General features: G+C 39.1%; 1 protein-coding gene across 7 annotated transcripts in view; it reads right to left on the reverse strand.

Moving 5' to 3' along the window:
• The window catches only part of GLRA2 (glycine receptor alpha 2), a 121,528-nt gene that overhangs the window by 50,668 nt on the left and 47,124 nt on the right, over positions 1–23,736 (reverse strand). For 6 of the 7 annotated variants that reach the window (XM_068180027.1, XM_068180023.1, XM_068180022.1 and 3 more), the window contains exon 7: positions 22,182–22,396. In XM_068180027.1, coding sequence (XP_068036128.1) covers positions 22,182–22,396 — 215 coding nt within the window. The remainder of the gene's footprint in view (positions 1–22,181; positions 22,397–23,736) is intronic. The other variant, XM_068180026.1, reaches the window with a different exon arrangement.

Consider the following 23,736-nt stretch of genomic DNA (forward strand, 5'->3'; position numbering starts at 1 on the left):
AGCTCTATTGAGTATGGACATCCTCATAATCCATCTGCTTCTGGACCTGAGCCATGCCCTAAAATCTCAGGGAAGCTGGGAGTGGGTACCCTGAATCTTAAAACACCTGGCCAAAGGAATGCTGGAATTCATCATCTGTATCTGTATCTATCTGTATCTGGACCTGTACCTACTCTGTTTCCAGAGTACCTCACACTGAAGAGATGCCCTTAATTAGTGGCAGGAGCTAAACAACAGGCTCTAAACCCTTGAGCCCTGAACAATAATTACCAGGAAAAGAAATTCATTTTGATGGGGAGGTACTGTAAGTACTCCTCAGTGCCCAGATTAGAGACTGCTAGGCTCAGAGCCACTCCTTAGGAAGCATCTGTTTCTCTCTGACTCTGTCTTCAAGCATCTCTACTGATCCTTTCTTCTCTCCCAATCAACTAATTAATTTCCAGAATGGAAAGCAAATTGAGTAAACCTGGGATCCCTCTTGCCTCCTCATCTGCTCAGTGCACATGTAACCAGCACTCTCTGCTGCCTCTTTTTCTGCATTCCCCACAGCCCCTGCATTCCCCTGGAGTATCTTCAGCCCATTTGCCAATTCCCTGCTCTGTATACCCTCTGCTCAGGAGATGAAGAGTCCATCAGAAAAGCCCTTGGCTTTCCAAGGAGCAATGTGGAGCGATGAGGGATGCCTCCAAATGGCATTTACCTGCTGTCTCCTTCCAGCCCCTGCAGCTGAGACTACACTTTTCCCTTTCTCATTTGGCTTCCCCTCTACAATACCCTGCAGCAGATGTTTGATATTTCACTCAGCACTAACTAGAAATGCATATTGTTTTAATTTCCATTAGTGAATCCTTGACACTTTCAAAGTCTTTTTCTCATGTATTTTATAACTCAGCTGATATTGAACACAATTAAATGATCCATCTCACAGTGGCTGTTCAAAATGGGAACTGAAGCATGGATTTTCTCTTTCTGAAAAAAAAAAAAGTAATTAAAATGACCATGCTGCCTACACAAGGGTTGCCTTGACTGCGCAGTTTTTTAATACTAAAACTGCAAAAGATAATGGTGGCAGATCTTTAGTCAGAGCCACTCCAGGATATTTTTCCAGGACCATCCAGAAGTAATCCAATCAATACTGAGGAAGAACTTAATTTTAGTGGCTGAGAGTTTAAATCTACTGCAATTCAGCAGAATGCAAACAAATAACAGCAGAGGAGTTGCTGCAGCCATGAAGGGCTACAGATTTAAAGGGAAGTGGGTTTAAGGAGATGAGTTCTCTCTTACTAGGGTAGACAATGTTCCTAAGAAGAAGAGATTGGTTTTGGAATGAGACCCTTTATAAGCATAATGCTGACAGGAAGAATCACCATCCAACAAAGCAGCACATGTACCATAAAGGTGCCTGTTGAGCCCTTCTCCCTTTCCCTGAGGTGATTCTCTGCTCGTACCTCTGTCATGCTGTGAGTCTGACCTAGAAAGGCTCTGGTCCCTGCCTCACTAACTCAGCTCTCAGCTGATCTGTGCTCAGGAAGGAGGCAGGGAGGATGTTCACAGGGCATGCAAGAACCAGATGGGAAGGTGCACTGAGGTCCAGGTCCCTGTGTCTTTCCCCAGTCTTGTTTCCTTGAACTCTTTGATGGCAGTCAGCAATATTCCCACATCCTCCCCTACTTTAGCTCAGCTGAGAGGCTGCTGGAAAGGGGTGGCCACAGAGTGAATACATGCAGGGACAGGGGTGATCCAGAGAAGTTTCTGAGGTGAAACTGTAGCCTGTCAGGAAGGGACAGGCACCTTCAGTGAGGCAAAAGAGAATTCTACATGCTGTTGCACCTTTTCTCTGACTCTTCCTCTGATTCCCATCTCAGTTGGAGCAAGGATGATGAGAGGGGGGAAGGTTCTGTAGCTGGAGAGTGGATGGCATGGCAAAGACAAAAAATGAGGGCTTCAAAAGGCTCGTTAAGACTGGATGCTGTGTATGTGGCAGATTGGTATGAATGTTTACACACATGAGCTAGGATAAGCTGCCTTTTACTTTCAACTGGAAATATATGATCTGTTCCAAAGGCAAGGAAAATGGAAAGGAAAATGGTTATCTAGGTCTCTTGTCTGCTCTCATATTGGAAATTGTGTTTGTCCTCCTTCAAAGTGTTTAAGTTGCACAGAACATTGGTTTAAGTCAGAATTGACTTTATCCTGATCAGGCATGCATAAAAATAGTTTTTCTCCATTGAATAATAACAGCAAAAAAGTAAATATGCCAAAACACTAACAGCTATTTCCTTGATACAGTAAGTGGGTTAAATCTCATTAGTAATATCCTTTTCTTATAAAAGCATCAGTTCAATTTGTCCATTATCCCAATATTTGCTTGAATTTCTAACCCAAAGAAATATTATATGTTCAGAAAACAATTTTCTCACCAAAAGCTGTCTATATACCCTCTATAAGGAAATGGTCATAACAGGCTTTAAAGAAAGTTTCTCGCAATCGAAAGAGTAAAAAACAATCTCAATTATATGAGTTTCTGAATACTGTTCCTCCAACAGACTTTCAGCACAGTATCTGCCATGGCTCAGTGTTCCTCCAGGTATTTGCAAGTCCCTCCCTTTGCCCACCCTTCTAAACACTTCCCCTACACTCACATGCAATGCAAGAGCTCCTTCTTCCAGAAAGTAGAACTTGGCTGAGTTGGGGATATAAAATATGAACTTCAGGGTAAGACTTTATTTTGGTTCTAAAAGTCATGAAGGATCATTAAAAGCATTATCTGTAGTCAGGAAAGAATACTCGGGCGTTCTTACAGGACTTTTCTATACCCAAATTGTGAATATAGAGGCAAATCAGCAGCAGACATTCTGTTGGATTTTGCAGTGTCTTTGAAAGGGGGCAAACAGCAACTCACTTTTCCTTTTCTTTTTTTTTTTTTTTTTGAGATTTGCACACTTATTAAAAATTCACATGTGCAGTTATCCTAATGACTTTGAAGAGGCACAAATCTGTGTGACAAACAAAAAGAGGTGAGAGATGCTGTTCATAATTCTTATATAAAATCCTGCCTACTTTAAGGTTTTTTCTGCCTTAGTCCTTTCAATTTGCTTCTATCAGTGTCAGCCATGGGAACTCAGCAGATAATGTGGCTTATTTTCACACCTTTATAAAAGGCACAATCAAAATCAGTGGGACCTCTGCCCTGAGGGCAGGGAGGGGGACTGGCACATTGCAAAATAGTTGTTCTTTTTCTTTAAAAGGTGAAGTCATCAATTATTCTTGTCCCTTTGCACAAGACTTCCTTTGCCCAAGAAGTGTTAATTACTATAATGGAAACCTCACTTTCCTGTGTCATCCTAGCTAACCTGCAGTAGATAAGTTGCCTTCTAAAGGATTTAATGTGAGTGGGCAGGACTGACTTCTTATACAGGCTAAAAATATTTGCTCTCTTTAATGCCATGGTAGGTTCTGTCCATAAGAGGATTAATTAAACCATGTCTGTGAATATACAGATATGGTCACCAACTGCAGAGCACATTTGCACACACCCACAGTGAAATGAATTAATGTCTCCAGAGAACTGTGTCACTTTATCTACCAGCAAACTTCTCTATCCAGGCCCTGTTTGGCTGCCTCTGAAGCAGGGACAAGGGACCTCAGCCTAGTTTGGAGTCCTTTCAAGCAAGACTGAGTCCTAGCAGACAGGAGACAGCAGGGAGTGCTCCAAACCTCTTCTCCTCCCTCCACATGGACCCAGATCATGCCAAGAGATGTTTGCCAGGGAGTCCCCAAGCAGCCCTCAGGAGCCTGCATCTCACTGGCAGGATTAACCCACACTTCACCAAGGAAAGAGTATTGCAGGTGAGTTTGCAAACCAACTGCTTCAGAACTGAGGATGCCACCAGGTGTTCTCTGCAGGACAGGGTGTCTTAGGTAACCTCGGTAACCTTAGGGTGCCATAAGGTGCTAGTAGTAACAATATCTTTTTTTTTTTTCAGTGGACATGCAATAGCAGGTTGGTCAGAGCAGAGCAGAGGGTGTATGTCAGCTTGTGATTGAGTGGGTTTGGAGCTCACAAGTAACATGCAGAGCCTAGTACAGATGTATTAACCCAGCCAGTAACTAAGTACCATGCAGCTGCTCACTTTCCCCCCACTCTCTGCTGTGGTGAGGAGGAGAATCAGAAGGAGGTAAAACTCATGAATTGAGAGAAGAACAGTTTAATAATGGAAATAAAGTAAAATAACACTACCATTCCTATAATTAATAATAATAATAGTAGTAGTGGTAGTAGTAGTAGTAACAGTAATGAAGGAAGAGGAGGACAGGGAGAAGAGAGAGAGGAATAAAACCCAAGAAAGAAAAGGGTTGCACAGTACAGCTGCTCATCCCCCACTGACTGACATCCAACCAGGCCCCAAACAGTGATTGGCACCTCCCAGCCCACTCCCTCCAGTTTATATTCTAGGCATGACATTGTATACTATTGAATATCCCTTTATCTACTTCAGGACAACTGTTCTGGCCATGCTTCCTCCCAGTTTCTTTTGCACCTGCTCTCTGTCAGAGCATGCAAAACTAAAAATGTCCTGGACTTAAGTACTATTCAGCTATGCCATCAGTGTGTTATCAATATTACGCAGCATTGTAACAGCTACTAGGATGAAAAGTAACTCCATCTCAGCTGAAACCAGGACAGAACACAAGGTACATACAGACCTGGTCACTCATTTTTGAAGTGAAGTTCAGGGCTCCTCCCACCAGGGCAAGCCCAGGTCATCAGGTCCTAACAGAAAAAGAGGACCTGGTGAACATCTTACCTCCCAATTACTGCCTACTCAAGGAGATAGGAACAGTGCCAAAACATCAGAGGAAGAAGAAAGAAGGAAAAGGGCAAGGTTTTTCTCTACTACACAAACAACAACAGACTTTTAATGAAACACGTTTCAAGAAGCAGCTTCCTGTCTTCAGCTCTAGGCAGCGCAAGAAGCTAATTCCAAATCTTTCATGTAGCTGAAGCACCACTGGCCATGGCTGGGACATGACTGTGTCTCGCCCCTCCCTGACAGTGCTCACAGCACATGCTGGGTACTGGCCTGGGGGGACATTCCGGCTCCGAGACCTCCTCCTAGGCTTTGGCAGGAGCTCTCTGTCACTATTAGGTCAGAGGTGACACTGGTGCTGAAACAGCATAGAGAGCTTAGACTTTTGAAGGATTAAGTTGCCAGTAATGATATGTGGGGGCCTCAGAAACATAATGCTATCAATCCTTGTCTCCTGGCATGCTTTTTTAAGAGACCTATAAGTAAACTCTCTGCTTGATGCAGAATACATGGTATTACTACAAGACCAGAAGAGGCAGGCTGAGGGGGACACTGGCAGGGCATAATCTACATGATTCACTCACTTAACTTCTGTCATAGTCCCCCAAGCTCATATACACCTTAGAGGGCCACAAAGCAAGTCAGGCTTAAGCACAGGACTTGGGAGATGAATGTGGTTTCCCTCTGGCTCTTACTGTGATGCCCTTGACCATGCCCAAAGTGAAAGTTGTGTAGCTAAGCTGGACACTGGGCTGGGGCATTGCTAGCATGCTGGAGACAGCTGAGCAAACATTTTCAAACTGGTCGTGGTTGGGAATTTACTTTCACTTATCAAAAGACAAAGTAGAGAAAAGATAAATGAAATTCTTGTAAAACAATTTAGCCATCTGAATTTCAGTTCTGGATCATATCTTAGGACAAATAAAAAGGGGAGAAAACTTGAAAAATGTTCTTATCCCTTTTGTCAGTGCCTGTGCTGTTGTTGTCTGTATAAGTGATGTGTGTGTTTACTGATTGCAGCTACCTGTATGATTCTATCAGGCCACACAGAGCTTTGTTGCATAAAATGGCAAGACAATGTCAAAGAGTTTCAACACAGAATGTGAAAAAAGAGGCCTGTAATCTCAGCAAAAACCAGAGAGTAAAACAGTATCCAGGACCATTTCACAAAAAGTACAAATTTTAATCTTATGAAGAAGGTAGTTCTATCTTCCCTGGTCACATAAAAAAGGGATTATACAAGTGTTAGTCATAGAAATGCTGTATAAAGACATAAAGTCATCTTTCTATTCCCATTCACAGCCGACTCTCCCATAGACCAATTTAGTCCCTTTTAAATGGCATCTTGTCTCTAGTCCTTGTGTAATTGCTTGTCCCCTATAGTTTCTAAAACTGGGATTTACTGATTTCTAGAACCTATTTCCTGTAGTGTGAGCACGCATGTGTAATACTCTGAATATAAAAATTTTGTGTTGGAAACACTTGGAGTAAAACCAGATTCAAAGATCTCTATTTCCTGGTTTTGTGCTTCATTCTGCTAGCTGCTCTTGGATCATACAGCAGCATCCTGTCCCAAGAAATTTTTCTGAACTGGAAAAATCAGGTTTTCCAAATTAAAAAAAAAAGATTGTGCTGAAAAAAACCCCAACCAGTAAGATCAAAATCCATATTTACCACCAGACAGGCCTGGTGCTCTGCTTCATGACTGAGTCCACAGCATCACTTGGACCTCTGTGCACTGCTGTGGGTAAAGAGTGGTTGATATCATCAACTTCTTTTTGCTTCTCTAAGAGCCATGAATGCTAGGTAGTCTCCAGGTCAGTGAAGCTTATCTGAGACAAAAGTCAAAGACATATTTCATGTTCCGTGGAGGACATGGAAGAAGCCAATCTGCAGGACATGCTCCAGTACTGTCCTGTATTGATGTACCTCATCCTGAGAGTGCTTGTGGAGGGGCTTCTTACACACATCTCCTGAGCCTGCCAACACAACATGGAAACACCACGAAGGGAAGCTCTCTCCACAGCAGTCACAGTTCTGTACCTGGGAACAGCTAGGAGCCCTGCAAAACCAGCCTTTCTTACAGTATCCTGGCAACTCTGGATGGAGTGTGCTTATGTGGAGGGGAAGAGAGATAGGAGGGGGAATGATGTGGGGCTGTTTGAAAACACTTGTATAAATATGTTCACTTCAGGTTCATTTTTATAAGTGACATGTACAGTACAACAACTTTGCTTTGTACTTTTTTTTCCCATTGCAGCTTGGGTTTTCTATGAAACCACAAATTTGCAGATTTTCAGAAATGACAGTTAAAAGCAAAAAGGATGCAGGATAATTACTTTCCTTCAGTTCTATTCTAACACTGAAGTCCCAGTTGCAGTGCTCTTATCTGCTGTTATTGCTGGGCATTGGTAGCAATGGTGAAATAGTTAAAGGCTTTTTGTGATGTAGCAGTAAGCAGAATTGTTGAACATGCACAATAGCCCTGATAAAATTCTCAGAGGAGGGGAATGCTTTCTGCAGTTGGCAAAGTATGTGCTTGTTTGTTAGATAAAATGTAATTTCACTTCTGCTTTAATCTCTTCACATAATTCTTGCATTTCAATCCATTTTTTGAGAGTCTGAATTACGAAACATTCTGCCTTCATCACCAAATTCATATATAAACAGTGACACCAGAAAATTTAAATATTTGCACATGAAGAGTAAGGTGTAATGTAACCACTGTTAGTTTTAGAGCTAAACTCTTGCACTGGAGATTATCTAGTAGAATAAAATAAAAGCAAACATTTTCACAAGAACATCATATTGGAAACTAGCTGTGGTTTCACAGATCTGTTTTCCTTAATCAGCAAAACTTCCTGTTGTTTTGGGATCTTAGATTTAGAAGTGACCAAGAGCCAACACAGGGAGATGGTAAATCACAAAAATGGTTATGTCAACAGTGTTGAAATATTAACAGCAGATTCTGTCTAATGCAGCACTGGAACTAGCAAGAGCAGACACAAAAACATGCACGTATCAGCTTTCACATTTGGAACAAATCAAAAATCATTCAATAAAGAAGGACAACCACATGTTTTCTGGGATATGGTTTAGCTCTTTGCTCTCCTGGGTTACTTGTGAACCCCTAAATTTTGCATTTAAAGAAGACACTTATCTGCAGAATATTGATTTAATTAAAGAAAAAATCTTCCACTAAAAAATAAATATACTCAAGTAAGTTCTCCATTTGGTAAATTAGTCAGAGGTTTTGTGTTATTTTAAAGGAACTGAAGGTTTAGCCTCCGCTCTGAACAGCAGATCTCAGTTTTATGGTGTGTGCTTGCTCCATGCATATGAAAAATCCACAGATCCACACAAAATACTGCAAAATTTAACCAGCAAAGCGCAGCTTTTTATTTTCTGACTGATTTTAGAATCTCCCCATGCAGCCTGTTGGCACACTAGAGCAAAGGATTCAATTAAATACTTTATATTACATTCTGAGACACACTTGTAACCTTGCTCACGTACTGACCTCTACATGCATTTACACAAAAAATAGCAAATAAAACATGACCCCAGTGAACAAGAAGCTCTAAAATGATACATTGGACACAAGCATTGATCACAGAGGGAAAGTCACCTCCTAAATCAGAGACTTGCATTTGCCTCTCCCTCCTTCAAACGTGCATAATCCCGGTGACATCCACCAAGGCCTGAAAATCCACCATGTGAATAAGTGCAGCTCTCACAGAACATTGTATAAATGCTCAGTGCATGGCAGATCTATGCATAAATGTAAAAATGACACTGGTACATAACTCTAAATGATGTAAGAAAACCAATATTGCCTCCAGTCAGTATGAAATGTGACCATTTTATAAGCAGGAGGATTTTATAAGTTTAGTTGATGACAATCCCTTCTTGAAATTCTTAAATCATTTTTATCCAGAAATGCATGCATTGAAAAAACCACTAATATCAGCCTCTAATTTCCTCCTAGAATGGCAGTTTATGTTGAGAATTGATTTTTTAATCCACTGTGAAGTCACATGTTTGAATTATTTTTACTTTGTATGCATTCAATTTTCTTTTCTAATTTACAGCTCCAAGAGTCAAACTGAGTCTTTGTGATAGCAGTTGCAGCTCTCTGCCTAGAAAACTGGAACTGGAGACAGAATTATGCCCTGTGGGCAGCCTCACTGCCTCTGTGAAGAGTCTTACAGTCACCTCCTGTAACCTATCTGTCTTTAAGATTAACAAACATGTAACAGGTTAAAATGAAACAAGAGTTTGGATACCACCTCATCTACAATTAATTTCTTCTAATTGGTTTTGGTATGGCATATGAATAAGGGTGAGAAAGAAAAAAACAATTTCTTTTCCTAAATGCAACAGGTTTGAGCTTAATCACACACAAATAGTAGATGTAGGTAAAAAGATTCTTGTATAGCTACTTGTCTGAAAAATAAAAAAATAAAGTTTTGAATATTTCTGCATTATGATATGCTTTTTAGTACATTTCATATTGCATGTTTGGGATGAGATTTATCTTACACTGCTTCAGACATGTGACTTTCAGACTGGTCAGTCTGGCATTGCTGGTTGACACTTGAAACAAGAGGTCACCTAACCTGCCTCACATACCGACGGGAGTGTCAGAAGGATTTGTCAGTGGAGGTGCCTCCTTCTTTCAGGTGGCTAGAAAACATAGTCCAAAACAACTTTCAGTCACCTCAGTTCTGACAGCTGAATCTCACTTCAAGTTTACAAGTCAGTTGTTTACTTTCTGATTTAAAATTAGTGCTAAAAAACCAGATTCATATAATAAAATAGCCATCACTAGTAAAACTAGAAAAAATTTCTCTGGCTTTCTCTGAACAACTTCAGAAACACAATTTCTTTCCATTATGGGCTATTTTAATCTTTCTTCAATCTGCTATTACAAACCACAGCTGAAAAATAGCTCTCTATTCATAATTACATAGAGCTACACATTAATGTTTTCAGTGCATGTTCAGAATCATAGAATCATGAAATTGTTAAGGCTGGAAAAGACCTTTAAGATCATCAAGTCAAACATTCAGTGCAGCACCACACCATATTCATGATAAAAACATGTTCTGAAGTGCCACATCCACACGTTTTTTGAACACTTCCAGTGTTGGTGACTTGGCCTCTTCCTGGACAGTCTGTTCCAAAGCTTCTCTGTGAAAAGAATCTTTCTGTGAAAAGAATCTTTCCTAATATCTAATCTAAACCTCCCTTGGTGCACCTTGTGGTCATTTCCTCTTGTCCTGTCGCTCGTCCCCTGGGAAAAGAGGCTGACCCACCTGGCTGCAGCCTCCTTCCAGGCAGTCGTACAGGGCAATAAGGTCCCACCTCAGCCTCCTTTTCTCCAGATTAAACACTCCCAGCTCCCTCGGCTGCTCCACATCAGACTCGTGCTCCAGACCCTTCCCAGCTCTTTCTCTAGACATGCTGCAGCACCTCAATGTCCTTCTCGTAGCAAGAGGCCCAAAACTGAACACAGGATTTGATGTGTGGCCTCAACATCACTAGTGATGTACATCACTAGTTGATTTTAAACTATTAAAGGTCTTTTATCTTGCATGGATGAACAAGCGACTTGTTACATCGGTACAGTTCCCCTAACCCAAAAGGAGTTCTACATTTTGAATATTTTTACTATTTCTAATATTGTTTTATTCACTTCAATTGGTATTAAAAATTATTGCCTATCCACTTTATTAATGAAGAGCTTTTTCTCTCTCAGACTAATGCTGTCACTGGAACTCTTCTGTCTTATAATTAAAGAAATGCATTTACATGTTCCATACAAATCCACATTGTTCCCATTTGATGATACAAAAACTTCTTAAAAATTCTGACTTCACCTCCCCCATACACCCAAATCATCACTTGTTTGTCTGGCTGGAACCTGGGAGGCTCTCAGGCAATCACACTTTTCCCAGCTGCCCAAGACTCTACTGCTATTTAAGTGGCTAAAATGAATATAAACTACCATTTTTTACAACCCTGTCTGATACTCATTCTAAGTTACCATTCATTGTAATGAAACTTTTCCATTTTTATTTCAAGAGGAACAGAAAGGGACTGGCAATGGAGCATCAGCTCTGGAAAGCTGTGGGGAAAAGGTGAATATAACTACTAGGACTATAAACACATCAGAGGAGGAGGAGAAGGAAGAAGAAAGCTACATCAAGAGTTTCCACTGTAGTGTAGTTGTGGTTACTGCATTTTAAAAGATTATATTGGCACAGTGAGAACAATACAAGATGGAAGGCTGACAAAGACATTGAATGAGTGAGAGACAAAAGAAGCTCAATTTGTAGTTTACAAACAACAAAAAAAATTCATAAGGTCACTTGGTTTCATCATAGAGTTTCCCGAATGAGAAGACACTGGGTCTGGACAGCATTAATAGACCAAACAAGAATTGCATAGCAAGGAACACTGACTGGAGGGTAAAGGCAGAGAATCCTCTCTTAAAAAACACTTCCCTTTAAGAGTGTGCCCAGGTAGTTATTGAAATAAAATTCCAAACTCCATTTTCAAAAGAAGACTGCACACTTTCAAGGCAAGCTTAAGACAAATACAGAATATCTATAAAACACAACTGTAGCAGAAACTGGATGCAAAAAACAGGGTTATTCTGGAAAGTCACATTGTCCCTTCTGGAGCTGAAAAATTATTTCTACAAGTCACTAAGCCACATCAGAATTCTAACAGGCCAAACTGTGCCCCGGTAACTTGAAGCTTCATATGTTGGCTACAATGAGCATGGCTGGATATCAGTGTGGGGCAGTTTGATTTTATTCTTTTCTTTTCAGTATTTGTGTGCCTGAGCTTGATCTTGTGTGGTAAATTTTTAATTAGAGCAGTTTTTCTCTGAACTCTTAGTATTATTCATGCTTGAAAAGTACCTACCAGTATCTCAATAAATGTTAAATCTGAGTAGGATGCAATTTTTCCCTTCCCTCAATATTTTTGACATTTCAAAAATGTATTCTAAATTAGAATAAAAAATGAAAATATAAAAAAGTCACAAACCACAAATTTGGGGTTTTTAAATAGTGTTAATTGAATAATGTCTAAAATTTCCCTTTTTGTGTCAAACCTTTCAGATATTTTTAGACTAGTTAAATTTTGATTTCCAGGTATCAAGGCATTTTCATAATAATAATAAAAAAGATGTTTTGGAGAAATCAGACAGTGGTGGCTGGAAGTCAACAGAAATTATTTGGGGAATTTTTTCCAACAAATGAAAACATTGTGCTAAAGTATCCTTTTCATAACTTCAAAAAAGGGATGTGTGTTTTACAAAAAGCAGTTCCTCAGTGAAAATGCCTGACCCCACAAAAAATGTTTGCCACTGCTGGAGTATAGATCTAATACAATGTGTACTACACAAAGAGGAGAAAGGAAGAACTATTTATTTGATTGTAGCTGTAAACTGCAGATTTCGTTTTTAGCTGAAGAGAGCATATCTGAAAATTCACTTTCATTCTCTCTTCAGGGTGATTTTCACTTGCCTTTTCTTAAGAAGAGCATCTCAAAAGAGTAAAAACTGAAAAAAACACAATGCAAACAGCAGCCAGCAGTGCCAAGGATGTATTTTAAAATTCTCTTTCACAGATGGCAGACAGAGCTGGGTAAGATGATTTTGAACTCTGCTGTGGACAACAGCTGCTATAGAAAACACCTTGCTTTAACTAAGAGGGAAGTACATCTGGAGGAAGTCAGTCTAAGCACAGAAATCATGAATGAAACTGGCCAGATGAACTGCCATGAAGTGCAGTTCCCATATTCAGGCAATGCACAGCCTTTAATTAGATATGTCTTTCAATTTGGGAGAAGCTTTTACTGAAACCTCATTAATGTAAGAAGCTAATCAACTCTTATAACTGCAGTCACCAAGAGAATTTTACCTTTAAACAATTCACCCTGACATCATTTGCCAGGCTACAGGTCTTTCCGGGAAGGATGTGTAGTACACACATTTTTAACTTGTGAAACATCTGTCTGCTGTTCCAGTCAATGAAGACTGTCCCAGTCTGTTCCAACTGTGCAGGTCACACATAACACTTCTAGCATGAGCAATGCAGTGTTTATCCTGATCCTAACAGGGCACTGGAAAACTGTTAGGAAAAAAATTCTCATTTACCAAAAATCCCCAACCATACCCAGTTAAAATCAACACTACACCATTACTAAAACATGACAAATGAACCAACTTCAGAGGGAATAATTAACCAAGTAAGAGAATAATTCTGTGGTTTTCTGTCCTCTCACTAGATGGGGTAGATAAAGAAGATACCAAAAACAAAGACCACATTTCTTCCTAGAGTGGTATTTTATCCTTTTTGAGATACATAAAAGCAATGTTGGGGTGTTTGTTTTTTTTTTTTTTCATATCTAGGCATAGATATATGCATAAATTAGTTGATCTGTGCTATTTTCATAACATAACTCTGTCATCCTTGACTTTGGGGAGCCCTGGTAAAAATAAGGGCAGCAGTAAAGCTTGAGCATCTGAATGCTTTAAGACACAACATTCCCAGTGACAGGATTTTGTTTTCATTCTGAGCAGATTCTATTTGTGCTAGAATGTTCAGGAGACAGCAAAATGCAGCCAACAAACTCATAAAATAGATCCTGTCAGACAACTACAGCCTTCTTTAAAAACAAGTGCGTATCTTTATTGTTTGAATAAGAAAAAGAAACAGAACAGACTGTCTAACTCTAAAGAGCTTTTATTATAATCCTGACATTTGGGCTGCTTCACTTTCTTAATTTTTCATATTTTCTTTGTCAGTTCTACGGAAAATCAAAGTGTTTTTAAGTCATTTTTTTATGAGCAGAGCACACTCAAGCATAGAGCGGTGTGGTCCAGGAGGGTGGTACTCTCATTGCAGTCTGCCACCAACCTATATGGTTCCCTCAGAAATTAAGTGATGAGTTCAAGTTGATCATCCCTTAAGAAATGGTTGGTCATCAATGCCTCCTGACCACAGATAAATTTAAAAAGTAGAACTGCTAACACAATTTTAGTACAAATCAATCAATAAAGTGTTTCAATTGCTATTACACATACAAAGGAAAATTCCCTTCTGCAGGAACGAGACAGAAAATGCAATAATTTACATCAATGAAGTAATTAAAGGCAATTTTTAGTTTCTCGGTAGACAACCTTATAACAGAAAGGGTTTCTCCAATAAGTGACAAATATTGATATATGCTCCTTATAAGTGTCTTTATCAATAACTATTTGTAACATAATTGTACTATCTTTTCTGTGAATCATTGAACCAAGCAACATTTGTTACGCGTTCTCCCTTTTCCTTAACTTACATTTCTGCTGTGACTTAGTCATTTTGTTCCTCTCTAGATGTACTGAAAGCTCTGGCTCCACTCTCCAGAGCCTTGACCTTTGGTAGAAGGAGGGAAGACATCACACCATGTCTGGTTCTCACAGGCAGGGCAGCCTAGCACCAGATAGAAGCTACTGAGGATCAAAGCTTTTTATTCTCCTGCTCCCTTCTCTTTGAGACAAGATATCTCAATTAACTCCAAGCTTCTAGGAAGAGGAAATAAGAAGAAAAAGGCACTATTTCCTCACGGTTTAAAACTTTAAGACAAAGGTTTGTGAATAATGACACATTCTAGAATGCATGACATGCCTTAAAAACCAAAATTATATCATTTTCTTGGCAATACCTAGGTTAGAATTGATTAATTTCCAAAGCTGATCTTACTCAGCAAAGACTATTGTGCCACACTATTGGTGAATTAAAGTTTTAGTTTTGTCATAACACAGATATTTTATGTAAAAGCAAGACACACTGAGTAATTTAGTTCCTGCTCCTGCAGAAGTTTGTTTGATGCATCCATGAAAAAGTAAATTGTCTCCCTCTGGTTTTCTTGCAGGGAAGAGGGAGAGGAGAAGAAGGAGTTAATACTTTTAGGTATCAATATCAACGAGCAATTCTTTTTTCCCATGAAAATGCTTCCCAAAGGGAAAAGGAAGATCTGTCATTCAAGTAACAGAATTCAAATGGCTCCATTGTCACTCAAAGACAACTTGGGAGTAAGATGTCAATGGCCCAGCTGCTTCAGCAGCCACGTGCAGTGAGCACTGATATTCAGACTGGAAGGCAGCAGCCTTGAGGCAAACTGCAAATGAAAATGGTTTTCACAGACTCCAGGGGGTCCCATCAACATTATTTCAAATGAAATATTAACAGAATATATTCATAAGTAATAGTTCTAGATGAGCTAATAGAGTCAAGTCTTGCAATTATTTGAAATGCATGAGCCACAACAGAGTAGGTCATTGCTTCAGAGAGGGTTTGCAGTGCTTATGTCTGTGACAGAGCAGCAGGAGGCCTCCTCAGAGAGACACTAAAAGCCACCAGAAAGTCCTGAAGGGTGTGACAATGAAGCTGAAGGCTCCAGTATCGTGCCAGGATTATGAAACAATCAGCAGACTGGTGTGCACAATAACTTCAACCCTTCTTTGATGCTTGAAATAGGCTCTGCTGAATGCCAGCCCTCCCAGATGAATGCATTATAAAACCTGCTGAGGAAGAGCCAGGAGTACTCAAACTACATCCCAGAGGTATTCAGACACATCTTATTGCATATTTTTAGCTGTCACACATGACAGCAACTACTGCTTTTCTTGTACAGTAAATACCACCATCTTCACTATACAGAAAATAAAACTTTGAAGTTTAGATGAGTACAGTGGAAAAGGTCACTGATTTACTCATTCATTTTTGACTTCCAGAGAGTAGAATCTGCTGTGGATCCTAATGTATTGGTATTAATCAGATACCAGTCATATCTCATCAGTCAGTTTTGCACAGAATGAAGGACAGAGAGAAACTCTAGAACCCACACATAACCACTGTAAGACCCAAAGACTGTCCAGGGTACCACATACCTGCAGCCAAACTAAATAGAATAATGTGACAATTTCTAGCATCAGATTTAGATACTGTGTTTAACTTTTATATCATTCTTCCTCCTGCTTTTCTCACAAGTAGCATGGATTCTGCTGGGTTTGTCTTCTTACCTACGCAGAATACTGAAGACTTCAGTTTTATAGAATTAGAAACAGTTGTGGAATGGAAGAAAAAGAATTCTTCCTATTACGGATGCATGATCACAGCATATATAACTGTGCCAAAGATCATCCAACATAATTTTAATTGAGATTTCTGCTCCCAGTGAAGTTGTAACTGCACAGGCTAGCTCTGTAAGTATCCACCTAGATCTCAAAGGTGCAAAATTTTCAAGAAAACAAGGTGTCTTTAACAAGACCAGCTGCTGTAGCTGGAAGTAGCAGAGAAGTTTCTGGGCACCACAGATTCTTTTAAGTGGGGCCAAGGACACATTTTCAAGCTGGCACTAACATGGCCACAGTGCTATTAATACTTGAAGTGGCTGGAAAGTTCTCCCTGGTACTCCACATATCATCTGATGCATATACCACATCTCCCACTGCCATTCTAACAACCTTCTGCCCTCAAGCACACACACATTAATATCCTGCCTCAAAATCACTATTGAGAAAACCTAATCAAAGGGAGAAGTCGTAAGAATAAAAAAATGACATATGAAAATTTGTAGATCAGAACCAGAAAACACCTTTCCTGAACTGTAAGTTATGAGTTGGTACTTATAAACTACTTGTCAGGAATAATTTTTTTATAGCATTTTGTAGGACTTTTTATTTACACACAAAATTCTATATTTAGTCCCAAACAGTTTGTACCCATTTAATTGTTTCAATAAGTCACAGTATGCAAACAAATGTCCACTTACTTAAAAAGCTTTTTTACTTTTGGAACTTTTTTGTTGGAAACTATATTCAGTCAATATGACTTCCTTCATCATACAGAGTAAAACAGATTTCTATATCCAGATTCAAATACTATATGGAATACACCAATGGATATTGAAAATATTGTCTCAGTACAAAAATTAGTTGTACCTAGCTTTGTCAACCCCCACTCCCCCCCCGCCAAAAACAGAGTTAAAGTAGGTTTCAAGATCTTTTAATATTAGTAAAAGAAGGAATAAATGTTGTATGTCAAAACTACAAGAAAGTTATATAAGAATGCTGGAAATTAACAAAACTAGTAAGTCCTAAAACATTTTCATACAGACACATGACTGAAGAGTAACTCCTCATGGCTACCTGACAATGCAGCCTGACTGCCCAAGAGTTTGGACAGGATACCTTCTTTCACTCTTTTAGAAAACTGACAACCAATGAAATACTCAAGGGTCCTGAACAATTTTTTTAAAACTGGAAGTTTGTTTACAGTAACACTGTCAGGATACATAAATATGTGATGTAGACCAGACACATTAAAGTACCAAGGTTTTGGACCATTAGGTCTCCAACAGGAATTTGTAAACATCTTATAGCAATAGGGTTGTCTTAATCACTTAAGCAGTGTGTAAAAGGCTCAGACACCCACATACTCCAAGTGCCAATTAACAAATCTCATGATTGTCAAATTACTTCCATATTTCCTCTTCAGACCCTGAGACTGGACTAAAAGTAATTTGTCAAAAAATTGTGTCCATTCCAAGTTACTTCATTATTGTGTTTTTACCATAATGCCATACCAGAATGTATCATCTCTGTGCTTTGCTAATGAAAGAGTAAGCAATCACCTTTGGTGCTCTACTTCCTATGAAAACAAATGTACACAGAACAAAATCGTCCCTAATAATAGCATCTATTCATTTGTCCTTATTGGTATTGTTCCTAATTTCTTTTTTTTTTTCCCACTTATTATGGTATCATTTTAACCTTAATTAAAAATAAAAATCAAAAGTGCCATATTCCTGTATCTTCTTTACTTGATAGCTTCTGACATTCAAAAAAAGGAGACTGGCCTACCAGAAGTCAAAGAATCTGTAAAAGTCTCCAAATATCTGGGGGATAGAAGATGACACATAAAAACAGTCATTTACTGCCAAAGGGGATAGACTTCTTTGGCTTTGGTTTTGAAAGTCTCTGTACCTATGCTTTTATTGTATTTGGTAATATATGGAGTGATTTAAAGCAAAATGAAGTGAATGAAAGGACTCCCAGAAGTTTGGTGAGCTTTGAATGAGACTTTATTCTGCACAGATTGTTCCCTGGGGACAGAAAATGCATTCATTAAGCACTGTGCATTAAAGTAACACAATATGAATGCTATGCAACTGTGTAAAATACAGTTGCCATCACTTGACTTAAAATATCCTGAAATGTTTTGCTTTGTGGCATTAAAAGTAACTCATTTTCTTGGACTGTTGTTGCTAAGGTTTGGTTTATGTAAGTGTTTTAAGAAGAAAGCAGTCTGAAAAATACACAACTAGCAAAGTAGAGAACTCATTATTCTTTTAAATGCCTCTTTTGAAAATCCTTTCAAACTTTTTATTCTGTTGATTCAACAGGAGAGCCATTTACAAGTAAAAAGAATAGCAAGAAAATGGTGCTTCAAAGCTCTGTAGAAAATAACTGTTTTGTAACATTTCTTAACAATTCTGCACTACCAGACCTTGAATTCCCCCCGCTTTACTCCCCCAGCTTATACACATCTGGGACTGTAAGGAAAGACAGATGTCTTGGTGTCCCTTGTGGTGCCCAGACAATCCTCAGTCCCTATTTTGATGGATACATGGTGCCTCGTCTCTGCAGAGGGAAAGCCCAGCACAGCCCAGGTGCAAGGGATGTCCCCGGCTCATGCACAGGACTCACACAGGAAGCTCAGGGTCACCTGGAGATTGCACTGTGGCTGTGTGGTCACAGTGATTGCCCAGCTGGCACCCAGGATTTCTGCTCAGCTGGCTGATCAGCAAGAGCCACTGGTGCAGCTGGGTGCACAAACATTACCCAGATGGAGTTTCTAAGTGGAAAGTGATGATGTGACCAGGGAATTCAGACGGAAGAGTATCAGATGTGGGTAAGACTTATAGACATGAACATGTGGGAAGAGGAACTGATCATAGGAATCCTGCTATTTTGGATCACCATTCCAGGACATCCCAGAGATGGATTAGTCAAACTGGAAGTAGGGAACTGAACCCCAGCTTTCTGGATGAGCTCTTTACCACCCTCTAACACAGCCAGCTGGGGCAATTCTGGTTACAGGACCCCTCACAATTTCTCTGTAACATACACAAAATAATTTCATCACTTCAAAAGAGATTGGCTTCATGGTGAATATTTCTTGGAATTCCACCCCATATTCTTAGATAGCATTACAAAATACTCTAAATATAGTAATTTACAAAGAAATACTACAAAATTTACCAAAGAATATTTCATTTAGAAGAATACATTCTAGATAAATCTTTTATATGCAGCAAATATGAGCTTCAGATTGAATCAATTTCATTCTTTAATTTCCTTCCATTTTCCCTTCTTTTCTTTTCAGCAATGTCAAGCTTATGTTTAATTTTCAACAGCTGAGTGCCTAATGTCTGTGTGGCCATGACCTATTACTATTAAATCAGTGTATAGAAATGAATGTTAATTATTAATATGTAAAAGAGCGATTTTAAGCAAACAGAACATTGTTGTGTTATCTTACACCAGGGTTGAGAAAAATACATAGGTAATTGCTTCTAAATAGTAACACTTCAGTCATTTAGATAGCGACTTGGAAACAGACAAAAACCCTAAGGAATCTTATCACAATTTTTCTTGGTCTTTCTTAGGTAAAGAAATGATTCCCTTTAAAATTGGTGAGTTGTGATACTTTGTTGTTTTCTGTGGTAAAGGTCTATTAAAATAGAGAAGAATGTGAAGAAACTCTTGGCACAAAACTGGGTAAATTAAAGTTAAATTGCATGAATCTATATTAATAAGAACAGGACACAAAGAAGGATGGAGAAATTATATTGTATTCAATCCTAGGCTGCTTTTACAAAGCAAAGTTGCATCTGTGTTTTTCAGTATTCTTGCAAAAATAAGCCTCCTGAAATATATTATTCTGTTAGACATTCATGCTAGGAGCAACTTTTAAATGGATGTTTCATTGGCAGCCTAACTTCCTGTGTCTTGGCAATATGTAGACAGGGTCTAGAAAACCATTATTTTTAAACAGGGATTTTGAGGCTTCAGATCTGACACTGATCTGATTCAGTTCTTTTCGTATTTTTATTTCCAAGTGCATTACAGCTGGACATATTTTATTAGTAAATACAATTTTCATATGAAGTTACAGACAGGTTTTTCAAATAGCTAAATGCCTGGGACAGCAATAGCAAGAAAATCTTATTTCTATGTATAAGGAATCAGGTAGTGGTGATTCAGGACCTGAATGGTGCCCATGTTTCTCCAAGCACCTGAATCATCCAAGGTGGGAGTCAGCTGGCTGGAATGCTGGCATTTACTTAGAACCACATTTTTAAGTCAAGTGATACACCTTCAAAAGCCCCCACAAGGATTAACTAACATATAGAGATCAAAGCTATAAAATAGAGCTCAGCTGAATTACACAGAAAAAAATGTAACAGCCTGACTGAAATTAGTTGTACTGGGCTTTCTGGTGAGATACTTTTATTAGTGCCTGTTTTCTGGCAAAGGAACACAGCAGAATAGGAGAAGATGGAGTATGGGCAGAGCACCACCGTTCTCTGACAGCTGATGAGATAAATTTATTTAATCCTGAGGCAGGAGAAGTACCTCTCTGATAATCAACATATCATGGTCAACATATTTTGCACCTTCCCATTGTTCCACTCAGCAAATACTTTTCTACTCAAGCACAACAGAATGCAAAAGGGAAAACATTTCAGCTGGATCAAAGGCCTGTGATGGAAACACCTTCTAAAGCATTTGGGGCACTCTAACACTGCAGAGCCTTTTATCAGGCTTTGTTTGCCCAGTAGGAAATGTGGGTGGGAATCTCCACTACAGTGATTCTATTATCCATACCTTTCAAGCCAGATAATTTATAAAAAACTTGGAATATTTCACATGGATTCATGTTGTGCCATCTAGACACAGTCTTCAGAGACTCCAAACTTGCTATTGGAAGAGCCTGTATGCTTCTTGCCAAGATTATCTTTTCAGAAATTATTTTCAGAATGCTCACTGGTAATATGGACTGAATTGTCTGAAGAAATGTTTAATAAATTTTCAATTTGAAATTCTGAGTTAATATATGAGAGGCTTTCAGTTTGCATGGAAAATTATGTGTCTCTCTAAGTGAATAAGGGAAGCTGAACTAAATGTACTCACCAGATTTTTAAGTGATACTTTCTCATTACTAAGAAAGGAGTAAGACAATCCATGCACTTTATGGAGTTGCCCTATATTTTTGAAGTTTCCCTCCACTTGAACAACTTGCATATTTGGAATGAGACCAAATGTGATTCTGAGGGTGAAGCACCACAATATACAGCTTGCTTTCTTGGAATGGATCATTCTACACAAACACTCAAAATTTGTGCTTTTCATTGATACGATGATCCCAGTCCCTTTGATGCTGGACTGCTGGAAAAGGACTCTTCAGGGAGTGTATCTCATAACTCCTTAGACTACTGCAAACTTTCCTACCTCTGAACTCCCTTCCAGAAAGTTGTATAAAACCTGAGCTTGCACATTAAATTCGGCTAGGAATGCTTTTATCAGAAGCATTTGGGCTATGCCTATGCTAAAAAGAGCTGTCAGCCTGACTAAACAGGGAATCCAGTCTGTAATTTGTAAATTCATCTGCAGCATCTGGCTAGGATTAAAGAGACCACAAAATTTGAATGAGAGGATATTTTTGTGCATAGATAGGATGAAGGTCTTCAGCTGACACGTGAATGAATGGAATATGGACAAATTCTGCTGTGAAACAAAGACACCAGCAGTTCCACACTAAAAAGGTTCACCAAAGAAATCTTTTAGTTGCATATATGTTACAAACATGTATTTTATATATACATTTCTGGGGGATATATTTATATAGTCATTGGATGAAGTTCCATATCTAGAAACATCAAGATATATGAAAGTCTAACAGTCCAGTGTTTTTAAAGTCCTCAGTCTGAAAGAAATCCAGTAAGATATCTAAATATCACAGAAAATCTGGTTTCTAAACACTCAAAAATAAGTGTCAAAACTAGTAGAAACTCATTAAAAATTCATACTGCTGCACCATTCAGCCATCCACCAAAACAGCAGAAACATTCCTTAATTCAAATGCAAGGAAGGGTATTGCAAATTTAACATCACTCTGTTACCACTTTCTCACGTATCCTTATCAGATTCATATCTACACAGATCTTCCTGAAATTTAAAAGGGTAGCACAAACATTTCCTATTAAGAACAAATTCATAGTACAAAATTATTTCCTTACTTTTGGGAGGGAAGCTCTTGATCCTGAGCTTTGCGTGGTCATTGTCAAAACTGTAGTGATACCCAGTGCAACTCTGGCTGGAGCAGCATCCATGTTGATCCAGAAAGAAACCCAGGATAAAATGACAATCAGCAGGCTAGGAATGTACATCTGGATTAAATAGTATCCCATCTGACGCTCCAAATGAAACTTGACTTCAATGCATGTAAACTTTCCTAGAACATGAAATTACTTTCATAAATGCTTTTTGCACATTTTTATCTTGTTTTCTGAACATAAATTAGATGTGTGGCTGATTTCCTAACCTAATGCTGTAAGCAGGTCCTGATACACAAACATGAGTCAGCCACTTGTTACATACGAGCTTGGGGGAAGCATAGGACCACTGAAGTGGTCAGTGTGAACTGACCCAGAAGAACTGTGCCCAGTTCTTCATATTAACTGAGAAAATGAATATTAGCACAATTGTTTCACTTCCAGAAAATGTAACAAAATGTTTATTTTCTCAAAATTCAATGAGCTTTTATTTAGTCAAATATAACATTAAGTATTAAAAGGGGACAGCATTTTGATCTATTAGAGCCATGATATTAAGCAATCGTGTTTGAGCAGATAAATTGTAAACTACTACTCTTAGTCCTAGGGTGGAGCACACTCCTCATTCTGTCAATCTCATTTGCCTCTGTGTGCGGATTATGTCTCACAGCATCAGGTCAAAGAATCAACTCACAGAATCCACTCAAAATCTACTTTGAATTTTGCTAAAAGTCTGACTCCACGAAACCTAAACCAATCTCTCGTGGGAGGTGAGAGATTCTTCAAACAAGCGATAGCTGCTGCACAGCAGTCCTGGGGGACAGAGGTTTCGGGTTGCCTGGCAGTGGAAGTAGTTGTGCAGCAGGAGATGCAGAGTCCTGAGCTGCAACAGCTCATCAGCTACTAATGCTATCACTCTGTGCTGCTCTCAAAATTACTCTGGGTCAGGTACTGTGAGGGCTCTCACTCCAGGCAGACTACAGGAAAACCTCTCATTCCTAAAGTGTCATGCTAATGGTTTCAAACCCTTTTGAGTGGTTGGAAAATGAACAAAGATGCTTTTTTCCTTGTTTACCCTTTCAGGGGAAATTAGATTGTTTGCTCCTTTCTGTGATGTCCCTATATTTTTCTGGTGGTCTACAATGCTGAATGGTGGGTGCAAGAGTCAGCACAAAGGGGAGTGCAGAGGCTGTTCGACAAAGAAAGGAGTGGAGACTGAATATCCTCTGACATCCCAGAAGTTCTATAATGAGTGAGCTGTGACTTGAAAGACAGATCCAGAGACCTGGGCAGAGGCTGTTCCTGACCAGTCTGCCCATACAGAAGGGGACTGGGAAGGGGTGTGGTGGCCACCTGTGGCAGCAATGGCATGAGTAGCACCATCTGTCAGAGGCTCTCCAGACTTTTGTGGCACAGCCTGGACAGTGAGTTTAGGAGAAGGCTGAGTAATAAGTTTTATCCACATTTTAATTTCACACTAAACCTGAAAGCAAACTACAGAGAAGACCGTAGCGGGGGT

Source organism: Anomalospiza imberbis, chromosome 2 (genome assembly GCF_031753505.1).
Source record: "Anomalospiza imberbis isolate Cuckoo-Finch-1a 21T00152 chromosome 2, ASM3175350v1, whole genome shotgun sequence".
NCBI classification, from domain to species: Eukaryota; Metazoa; Chordata; class Aves; order Passeriformes; family Viduidae; genus Anomalospiza; species Anomalospiza imberbis.